Source organism: Oryza glaberrima, chromosome 3 (assembly GCF_000147395.1).
Source record: "Oryza glaberrima chromosome 3, OglaRS2, whole genome shotgun sequence".
Classification (NCBI taxonomy): Eukaryota; Viridiplantae; Streptophyta; class Magnoliopsida; order Poales; family Poaceae; genus Oryza; species Oryza glaberrima.
In genome coordinates, this window is record NC_068328.1 from 27,638,331 (window position 1) to 27,649,384 (window position 11,054).

General features: G+C 43.4%; 1 protein-coding gene across 1 annotated transcript; it reads left to right on the forward strand.

Annotated features, from left to right (window-relative positions):
* Positions 1 to 8,072: 8,072 nt before the first annotated feature.
* On the forward strand, positions 8,073 to 10,378 carry LOC127765840 (uncharacterized). Its single transcript, XM_052290799.1, has 3 exons — positions 8,073 to 8,580; positions 9,063 to 9,204; positions 10,154 to 10,378. Exons 1-3 carry the CDS (start codon positions 8,237 to 8,239, stop codon positions 10,235 to 10,237), a joined length of 570 nt encoding a protein of 189 aa, XP_052146759.1. The 5' UTR covers positions 8,073 to 8,236; the 3' UTR covers positions 10,238 to 10,378.
* The last annotated feature ends 676 nt before the right edge of the window (positions 10,379 to 11,054 follow it).

Sequence of the window (11,054 nt, forward strand, 5' to 3'; positions counted from 1 at the left end):
AGCCAACGAAGGTACTCTGAGAAAAGATGATTTTGGTGTATAGTCTCAATGTACCTGTCGTTCCTTCCGGCTGTCCTCCATTCATCAATGTATCTATTATGCTCTAGCCCCCAGTCTTTCACCTTCTTTGTTCTCACCCCGTCATACCTAGACAAGTAGAAGGTGATGAAACAATAGTGAGCATCGACAAGGGTTAAATGGTACAAAATTGAACATTGACAATGAAAGCAAACAAAGATAAGAAATATTTACTTGTGTAATTCAACTCCAGTTGAGATGTCCTCAACCGGCCAGTCTTGTTTCTTCCCGAACTGTCGCATGACACGGTGCGGAAGGTGGTACTCAACTGCCCAGAAACAAATCAATGGGCACTGGTACATGAAATAGTCAGAGTCTCGATTGCACATCGAGTTAAGGGTCAGGCTTGAAGCCTCATTTGTGTGGTATGGTAACCACTCAATCTGCAAAAGTTGAAGAGATGTCGTTAGTTAGTATCTCAATTAAAGAAGTAAATGTCTAACTAGAAGTGATATTGGAAGTACTTACATGTTGAGGCTGTAAGCAGTCCATCTCATTGACATACTGCTTGTATGCCACATCCCGATGAGCATGTGCAGTGGCAGTACTCTCAAAAAGGTAGGCCACTGTCTTCTCTATGTCTGGCTCATTGTAGGGCCAAGGAGTGAAGCTTTGCCTCCACTTAGGCCTTCCAACCGGTAGTCTTACTCCTGGAGCCATAGCTTCAATGCGACCATGGATGGGAACTCTAAACCCTTTCTGAGACCATCCACCTGGAATGGTTCTGGCAACTGATCTAGGTTGATGCCGCCATCTAGTAGTGCACCATGGGCATGTGTTAGGTCCCTAAACTCAGGAATGTCCGGCTTCCTCCCAAACACCTTCTCAAACGCACGACATTCCTCTAATGCTAACTTGTCATTATTAGTAAGTGGAGGGAATGGACGGTCATCATCAGAGTCTTCAGCAAAGTCAACATCATATCGCTCAACACTTGCCTCCTCGTCAACATCATCTCTATTGACTTCTACTGAGACAGAATCGTGACCACCACTCAATTCGACATCAAAGTAATCATCTGGATTCACATATTGGCCTGCTACTTCTGTCGGGTATTCAGGGTTGACTCCGTACGACGACCAATGAACACTCGCCGACAAATGTTCACTTAGATCAAGCCCCTCTTGTACTAACTCCCTTTTCATTTCCCTCGCTGCATCCACATCAGCACTACCGCAATGTCTCTTTGATGGTCCTGCCTCCCATAAATCATTTCCAAGCAAAGGTCTCTTCTTCTCTCTTTCCCCCTCCAAGTCTTCTCGTACCAACTCAGTCTTACTTGCACCCCCTCCACGACGAGAATAATATGTCACAAAATTCTTCTCAACGTAATGATAAGAAGGAGATTTGTTTAGATCCAAATTTTCTACGGTACGAACTAACTTTGATGCAAACACCTCTAGAGATCTAAACTGAGACTCTTTTACCAAATCAAAGTAAACTTCCCATTCCAACTGACCTATCACATTTAATATATACTTATGCCCTTGACCAACATCGTATCTCCCATAAAAACGAATCTCCACATTATCCTCGGTCCATCCAAGAACTTCTTTCACTCGTGACCTTAGTTCATCTAGAGTTGGGTGGGTGGGAAACAAAATGGTCTTCAATGACATATCCTCAAACTCAACATGTGCACCAACATAAGGTTCCACCACTCTACCACCGTAGTAAACACGAACAAGTCTATCCATCTACACCAAAAAATCAAATGTAACTTTGCAACAAAAATTAAATCTTCATTCCTAAACGTAGTCCAAACCGACATATTATAACCAATGCATAACTTAAATTGTCCCAAAGCTACTACTCCAAAAAAATATTTAATCCACTTACAACTATCAACAAGTTTACTAGTGCATTACACATCGAAATATTACAAATACTCCGTCATACAACCCAACCTAGTTCTAGTTAACTACAATCAATTTATATAATGCAACCAAAATTTTCTCACCTTTATATAATTAATGGTTAAAAGTTTAACATATAGACTATAGCATCAAGTCCATCAAATTAAAATTACTTTCATGCCTCAACCATAATTTTTCATCCATCCATCCAACCAAACCATCCAAAAATTAACATTACCACATATATGGTTAAAAAAATCGTGACACCAATGAGTACATTGCAAACATGTAGCACTACAACAAGCCAATCCTAAGAACAAATGCTAAAAATCACAAATTTGGGTAAAAACGGGGTTCTAGGGTTACCCACCGATCTACAAATTCAACCAATAAAAACGAAAAAAAAGAGGGGTGAATGAAGGAGTCTACCTTTCTCTTTAATTTCCACAAAAAATTCCGCGAAAAACGAGTTCAAATGGAGTGGATTTGAGGTGGGGAGGTGAGGGGGAGAGCTGCTGCTGCTCAGCTCGGGCTGGTGCTTGGGCGAAAATGGGAGTGGGGAGGAGATAGGTGGTGGGGCCCACGGGGTTTAAGGGGTCGGCCCACAGAGGAGGGGCGCGCCAGCCATGCTGGCGCCGTGGTAGGAGGGGCGGCGCCAGTGTGGCTGGCGCCCCCATTCTGCCCAGTCAGCACCTCCACGACAGCCCTAGTGCCACGGTGGCATGGGCACGGCGCCAGTGTGGCTGGCGCCGCCATGTTGGGGTACGGCGCCAGCCACTCTGGCGCCCCAAAAAGGACCATTCCCGGTTTAAGTTTTCTCAGGGGTCTATTTGTAAAATAAGTTTTCAAAAAGGACCAAAATATAAAAATTTCAGCATTGCCATATGTAATACCTGTAGTATGTTCAGTCCTACTGTCCTACTCCCTCCGTCCCATAATAGATGACGTTTTTGACTTTTTATTTGTAACGTTTGACCATTCGTTTTATTTGAAAAATTAGTATAAATATAAAAAAAAGATAAGTCATATTAAAGTACTTTTGATCAAATATTGACAAACAAAAACTAAAAAAACAAGTAATATGGAACGAAGTTAGTAGCAGCTAAATATTCGCCTTTACGACTCCGAGTCACTCCCTTGCTGCTTCTTGTGCAGCCAATTGCCAAATGGAAAGATGGGGAGACCCGTTTTTATATGTGCCTGGCCTTATCACCTACTAGCAGCTCGCGCGCGGCAACTTGATTGGACCGACGCGTCGCCCGGGGATCGCATCGCATCAACCGGCAGTTCGGCGGATGCAAGCATCGTGCGTGGGCGCTGACGCGGACGGACGGACGGTGCGTACGTACGTTTCTAGAATTTTTATCCTCGATCGATCGCTAGACGCTAGCTGTTGGGTTTGGGCAGTTTAGATAGGATCGCTCGCTGCTAACCTCGTCACACCGTGCTGTCGTCGCCATCCACAGCGGCCTCGCGCGCATCCTCCTCCTCCTGCTCCGCGGGGAGGTGCGGATCGGAGCCCATGTCGCCGTCGCCGGCGTGCGCGCGACGTACGTGGGGACGAGGCGTACGCGCGTGTTCTTATCGATATAGTCCTCCGTCCTAAATATTCGTTACCGTCAATTTTTTCAAACATGTTATGAATTTTCGTCCTATTTAACAATAAAAAATAGTTAGTAAGTATTTAAAATTTTAAAATAAGACAAACGATCAAATATGTTTTAAAAAATTAACAGCGTTAAATATTTAGTGACGGAAAGAATATATACACCTGAGTAAAATAATGGAGGGATATTCATCAGTCACCCACCGATCGGTCTCTGCGATAAGGTTGTAACACAAACATCCGGAAACGGCGGCGTTCGGATAAGAGCACACGCGTACGCCGTCCGCGTGTCGTGTGGATCGGGCACACTCCCGGTTGTTGGGCGTGTAGTGCGTTGGACGAAAGAGACTCACCGGACACATGCATGCATGCTACAGTAGGTTGCTCAGCATCGATTGATCATTTGGCCAGGATAGCATGTGTACGTGAGGATATTTCCCTAGCTAGCTACTAGCCAGTTGCCACGTATTGAGGTCGAGAATTGTAAAGCGCGGTCTCGATGGAACGTACGATCCCCGTGTGTCGAGGTTGTTAAGGAGTACTCCCTCCGTCAAAAAAAAAAAAAAAACCCTAGTTTCCGTGTCTAATGTTTAACCGTCCGTCTTATTTAAAAAAAATATGAAAAAAATTAAAAAGATAAGTCACGCATAAAGTATTAATCATATTTTATCATCTAACAACAATAAAAATACTAATTATAGAAAAATTTCATATAAGACAGATAGTCAAATGTTGGCACGGAAACTCAGGGTTTACTTTTTTTTTGGACGGAGGGAGTACATTTTTCGGCTATAGGGGGTGTATAGATCTCGTCCGGACATCACATTATCTAAACACATGCATAAAATATTAAATATAGTCTTAAAAATAACTAATTGCATATATTACGATTAATTTGCAAAATAAATCTTTTAATCTTAATTGCTACATGATTTGACCACGTGGTGCTATAGTAAACATTTGCCAATGACGAATTAATTAGACTTAATAAATTCGTCTCGCGGTTTACTGATGGATTCTATAATTAGTTTTTTTATTAATACCTGAACACCATAAATTATACCCTGTATAATACCGGACGTTGACACCACGAAACTTTACACCCTATTTGACGTCAAGAACTGATAGCAAAAGGTACGGCTGGCGACGACGTCGAAGGTTGTTGGGCTGGCGTATAACTTTGGCTTTTGTAATCATAAACGGGCCGTGACGAGTTCCAGGTAACATCGGCCTGGCCCATTATCTGATGATTGGGCCGGTGATTGGTTTTGCAGACAAAATGAATTTTGATCGAATTTTGTCAGGATCCCACATGAATCTCACTGGTGAACACAAGCACAGAAGCAATATATCCTCTCCAACTCTGTATATCAAGTTCAGGGATACAAATTAGAAGAACTAGCAGCAGAGATTGGGAAGAGAAGCAGGGGGTAAAGGGAATCAGAGAAACACAGAGTAGGGGATTAGAGGAGAAATCAAGAGGAGGAAGAAGAGGCCACAGCCATCAGGTTCTAATTTATCGATGCCTTCTCTCACTGCCACGGTTGGTATTTATACTTCTTGGTTGCTTGCACCTTCAGTATGTGAGCTAGGCCAAGCCCATTTCTCCAGCAGCCCATGCAGCCCACCAGATACATGACATTCCTCCCTCCTTAAAAATCGACTTGTCCCCAAGTCGATGCAACAACTTCTGCTGTAGATAGCCATCAAGGAATTGTTGAGAAGAAGAATTCCAAGATTCCAAGGCCTTGTCAGTTTCAGCACTTGAGCTCTGGTCTCATACATTTGATATGATTTCTTGTACATAAGTTGATGCAGCAGCACTTGTAAATTGGTTCTTTTGTCAGTAGGAACAGAACCTATGCCTTTCCTTCTAAGAGAATGTTTGCCCAGTAAACAACTTGCTGTAAGTTTGAGCTGAAATGAACTTGGTACTTGACAAGAATTTAGAACTTGACCACACTGTAAAACATGACAAGAAGAGCTTGTTTGAATGTTCAGAGCTATATTGCTGCTTGCAAATTGCCTATCTGAACTTCTGCACATAAGGATTGCAACCCTGAAATTGGATTCTTTACTCCCTTGGATTGAAACACTATCAGGCGAAAATCTCCAACACTTTGCATTATACGTGGTAACCGATCCAAGGAACTGCACCAAAGTGAGAGCAAACAATAGCCAGACCTTCACACCAGATAATCCAATAGGAAAGACAATTTGCAGTGGTCGTGGTGGTGGTTGCTGCCTGTCCTTCCTAACATGCAAGAGAGTAACCAGGTTACTGCCTCCAGGGTCCCAGGGTGCTTGCAAATGATCGGCAAGGGCCATTCTAACCACCAAAGGAGAGTACTGCTTTGCACCTGCCTGGAACAGCTGCATATCCTCTTGTCCAGAATGGCAATCAAACAAATTGATTCTTGCCAGCAACCTCCAAAATTCAGCATTGAATTGGAGAGATGATACTTCATGCGAATTCAACCACAATAAATCAGTTCTGATCTTATGAGGAGGTGGTGGCCATGGTGATTTCTCCATATTCGGCATGCATAAATTCCACACAAATTGATCCATAGTTTTACTACCAACCCAATGCATCCTCCTAAACAATTGTGCTTTTGCTTCCATTAGTGATATTGATCCCTCAGTCAACAGATTTCAAAGATTCCAGGATGCCCTTTTGCTTACCATACACAGACTTAGATCTTGCTCAAAGCGATTCTTTTCATATTGTGCAATCAAGGCCATGTGTTCTGTCAGTAAGAACTTGCAGTGACTTTGTGCTAACTCCCAAGCATTATCACAACTGAACCAAGACTCATTCCATTTGTCAGGTGAAAGTCTGGGTTGTAGGAGATTCACCACAACACCTTTGTTATCTTGTTTTATTTGAGGATCATGCCACAGTTTTAGCTGCCGCTCAACAATAGAACCTTTGGTCTTGGCTTGTAGAGGGGGTGGCCATGGTTGGAGAGGCTAAAATACCACCACACTTCCGCTGCCTGAATGCAACCATGGATCAGGCCATGGCGAGGGCCGAGAACCTGAATAGACCTGATCGCTGTACAATGGAACTGCCACTCTCCAAAGTGGTACTGGTGGAGAGCTAACTCTACATACTAAGCCCAATACAAAGCAATAGTATGGCACTTCCAACGTAGATGGAACCAACGAGAGACTGTTAACACCAAGGTCATGGCTTAGACACCCAATCAAGATCCTGGAAGGAATTGCATTGAGGGCTAACCATGGATCTCTGAAGCATAAATTCACAGAAGTAAACTTGGTATCCACTTCAATGAGCTCAGTTCTCTCATCGTTGGCCATGTCTTTGCCATCATCATCAACCAACTGATTCTTCCCCTTCATTGAACACTCGATGGTTGTTCCCATGCCAAGCTTGGCTGAGTCAACATGGTTAGTTGGGCCAGCTTCAGCACTGACCTCCAATGCAATGGTAGTTGGACTAGTGTTGGCGCTCAACACTGCCACATCTCTAGTGGAATCCTTGTTCTCGGATAAATCCACCTTGGTGTCGCGAAATGCCTCCAAAATCCGATCGATCCTAGTGCACAGGTCTTGAATGGCCTTGCCTGCGTTCTCCACCACCTTGTCCATGCTAGCTTCAGCCTCCATGGCCTCGGTGAGCGAAGCCGACATTGTTGTGACTGCTGATTTGGTTGAGGCCGCAGATGGGCTCATGGTGGCCGGGAACACGTGTTCCAAAGTAGTAGGAGTGCTCTGGGTATCAGACTTTGTGGTGGCACATCCTAGTACTTGCATCGAACACTTGGTGGGCGCAATATCGGCTCTGTCTTCGAGCAAGGTCGGCACATGTTGCACATCCAACACGCAGCCCCCGTCGTAGATATTGCGGCCGTGGAGTTCAGCCTAAGCCCACTCTGTGTCACAGGTCGTCCGAAACCAAACAATTGCCTCCACACGCCATGCATCAACCACAAGCATCTGCACCGCCACTGCTCCGTAGGGGTTGAAGACTTGATGCATCACATTGGTAGACACAGGGTAGATGAGGTGGTTCACTTGGACATGGAGTGCAACACCTGCAGCACTTCCTAACCGGCTTGGCATTTCATCGAACACCTGACGGGCGCCTCCGACACTGTCACCTCCATGGCTCAAATCCTGGCCCCAACAGTCGTCACTGCCCCCATGTGTCGTCCACTGCATCTCCCGGATCGGAATCCCATGAATCGACTGCTCTGATACCATATTGTCAGGATCCCACATGAATCTCACTGGTGAACACAAGCACAGAAGCAATATATCCTCTCCAACTCTGTATATCAAGTTCAGGGATACAAATTGGAAGAACTAGCAGCAGAGATTGGGAAGAGAAGCAGGGGGTAAAGGGAATCAGAGAAACACAGAGTAGGGGATTAGAGGAGAAATCAAGAGGAGGAAGAAGAGGCCACAGCCATCAGGTTCTAATTTATCGATGCCTTCTCTCACTGCCACGGTTGGTATTTATACTTCTTGGTTGCTTGCACCTTCAGTATGTGAGCTAGGCCAAGCCCATTTCTCCAGCAGCCCATGCAGCCCACCAGATACATGACAAATTTTTCCGCTACAAATCAGGATTTGCTCGCAAAACAAATACTGGCCATTAACCCGCAGCATCGGTAGCCGCTCTGAGAGAGAGGAAAGCCGCGCCGTACGTCAGCGGAGGCCGAGAAAAATGGGCGCGCTCTGCCTGCTCCCGTCCACGCCGCCGTGCTGCTCTTGCGGCGCGGCCGGCGGCGGCGGGTCGCCCTCGCGGACGCCCAGGCTCGCGAGGACCGCAGCGCCTTTCGCCTCCTCCTCCTCCTCCTCCTCTGGCGCCGCTTCTTCCGGTGGAGGTTTGCAGCTCGCGTGCAGGCGGCGGCGCGCTGGCGTGGCGCGGGGCGGCGGCGGCAAGGGGGACGGGGGCGCGAGCGGAGGGGCGGAGTTCTTCGGGGAGGACGGCGTGGTGGAGGACATGGACGGGTACCTCAACTACCTGTCGCTCGAGTACGACTCCGTCTGGGACACCAAGCCTTCTTGGTACGGTTTCTTGGTTCCTCGTTTCTTGCAGTGTAAATTGAAGCAGCTTGAGTTGAGCAAAATAGTAGTAGGACAAAGTAGAGACTAAAATTCTGTTCTCTGCATATATGAGAGGAAAAACAATCTGAAATTTTGTTGATATGTTGTGAATTGTAAATTATAACCAAAATGCCAAATGATAAATGCAGTGATACTATTGTCCATCGTCAATGACTGAATGGTCCAGTGAATTTTGATTATGTCTTTGCTTCAAATAAACAATGGATTAATTGATGTCTACCAATTCTTCAATTTCCTATCAACCTCCAAAGTTAGTAAGATCTTCACAAGTTGTATCAGATAAGAAGGAAAAAGAACATCTTTTATTGTTTTCTGTTGAACATTCTAACAACTTTAACTCTTCTGACTCTACAGAACTATATCCTTTCATATGCTTTTGTCCGAGTATGATCACTACAACTATATATAATGCCCATTTTCAGGTGTCAGCCTTGGACAATCTTACTTTCAGGGGCTGTTGCAATTGCCGGTAGTTGGTTGCCCATCCATTCCGCTGTGATCACCGGAGGGGTTTCTTTTGTAATATGTGCATGGTGGTACATATTTCTTTACTCCTATCCCAAGGTTTGAAAACCATTTCCCTTATTCTTTTTGCCACTTTGTGGTGTTTATATGATTGGCTAGAGGTCAGAGCCTTGTAGGTTACACTGGCTCCACTTATGATTGTTCCACAAGCCCATGATCATGAATTTTCAGACTTGCGTCAAAAAAATATTTTTTTGCGTAAAAAAATGAATTTTCAGACGGTTGATGAAAGTAGATTGAAATAACACTCTCGTTTGGTCTTGACATAATTCTTATGCAACTAATGTAGTTACAGGCTTATAGCATAACTGCATAGGTTCTTTTCAAACTGCTAAATTATACACTTAGCTTTCTTACCCTGATTGTGCGTCCCCCCACTTACCAGAATCTATCAGATACATCTTTCATCACATCATATTGTGCACAAGAATGTTTGTAACTGTGTCTTGGTGGACTTTTACTCCTAACAAAATCACATAGTAATATCTCAAAATTAATGGACACTATAATTTTAGTTTTTTAGCATATGTTCGCATTAAGGGGATGTACTTTAATTCACGAGCTAGCTGTATACATGAGAACTAAAAACAACATAGAGCACTAGAGGGTAGATTTAGCTAATGATAGCCTCAACTGAGATTGCATGGTATCAAGATAGCAAGTACTACATGCAAAAGGCCGGCGTGAGTGCAGAGAAATCTTGTGGCCACTTGAGATTTAACATCACCCTGGCCGACTAGTGCTTCATACACTGTACTATAGTTTTTTTTGTAGATGTTACCGTAGTTCCTGAAGTGACGAGCATTATTTCTGATTTCCGACTGGACCTTGTCGGTGTAACCATCACATATTGTCTACTTTCAATCTGTAGTCTTTGATCTGAATGTGTTCTCAACTCTCAAGTCTCAACATGATCTGCAGTAGTTCCTGTTAGATAATTGCTTGTTTGTGCAGAGAACGAAGTAGAACTAACCATCTGAATTGTCAGGCATACACCGAAATGATAGCTGAGAGGAGGCGGAAGGTTGCCAGTGGTGCTGAAGATACCTACGGGATGGAGAAGAGCCAGTGAGGAATTAATTACTGCCACCACTGCAGGCGTGTCTTGTTTGTAGCATTGAGTATGATTGTGCAGAGAACAAAACAAAATCATCGGTTTGTAGGACTTGTTCTTCAGAATATATGTTCCATGGAATCAATCTGTTCAGATCAATGGCCATCTTTGTTTAATTTGCAATGGCCTCCATTGTTCACCATGTGCAAGTTGGCCATGTAGGTTAATTTGCAATTTTTTGCCCGATTCACATCAAAACAGAAATATTCTTTACAGTACTGAAAATAAACAAACCAAAAAAATGGTTGCAGGGTATGACTTTAATACTTCTACTCTTAGTGGTTCAAAGCCAAGGTTAAAACATAAAATAAATAAAAACACTTAAAATAGCACTTATCTTTTTTCATCATAAAAGTTTTAAAGGACACTTAGGACCTAATTTAAAATTGAGTAAATTTCACGAAACTTGGGTATTGGGGCATCCATAAAAGAATCCAGTTATTGTGGTTTGTTTCAAGGAACCAAATGTTTTGGAGCAAAACATTTCAAAAAAAAAAACCCATATTTATGTAAAACACTCATATTTAATAAAATTCTTAAAGTACGTGTTCCCCTAGTCTAGTTTTTTTTTTAATTTTTCATTGTACAAAAAATTCAATATAATCCTCACTGATAATGACATAATAACTAGTTAAATATACACATAAATGGTCATAGAATAATGATCAACGATCGTTGAAAAGCAACTAACGTGTATATGTATAGTTTTTTTTTTCTGAATTTTTCATTGAACAAAAAATTCAATATTTCCTAACTGATAATGACATAATAATTG

Coding starts and splice junctions, on each gene's coding strand:
- LOC127765840 (XM_052290799.1), top strand. CDS start 8,237: ATGGGCGCGCTCTGCCTGCTCCCGTCCACGCCGCCGTGCTGCTCTTGC. Junction 8,581..9,062: donor TGGGACACCAAGCCTTCTTG/GTACGGTTTCTT, acceptor GCCCATTTTCAG/GTGTCAGCCTTGGACAATCT. Junction 9,205..10,153: donor TTCTTTACTCCTATCCCAAG/GTTTGAAAACCA, acceptor CTGAATTGTCAG/GCATACACCGAAATGATAGC.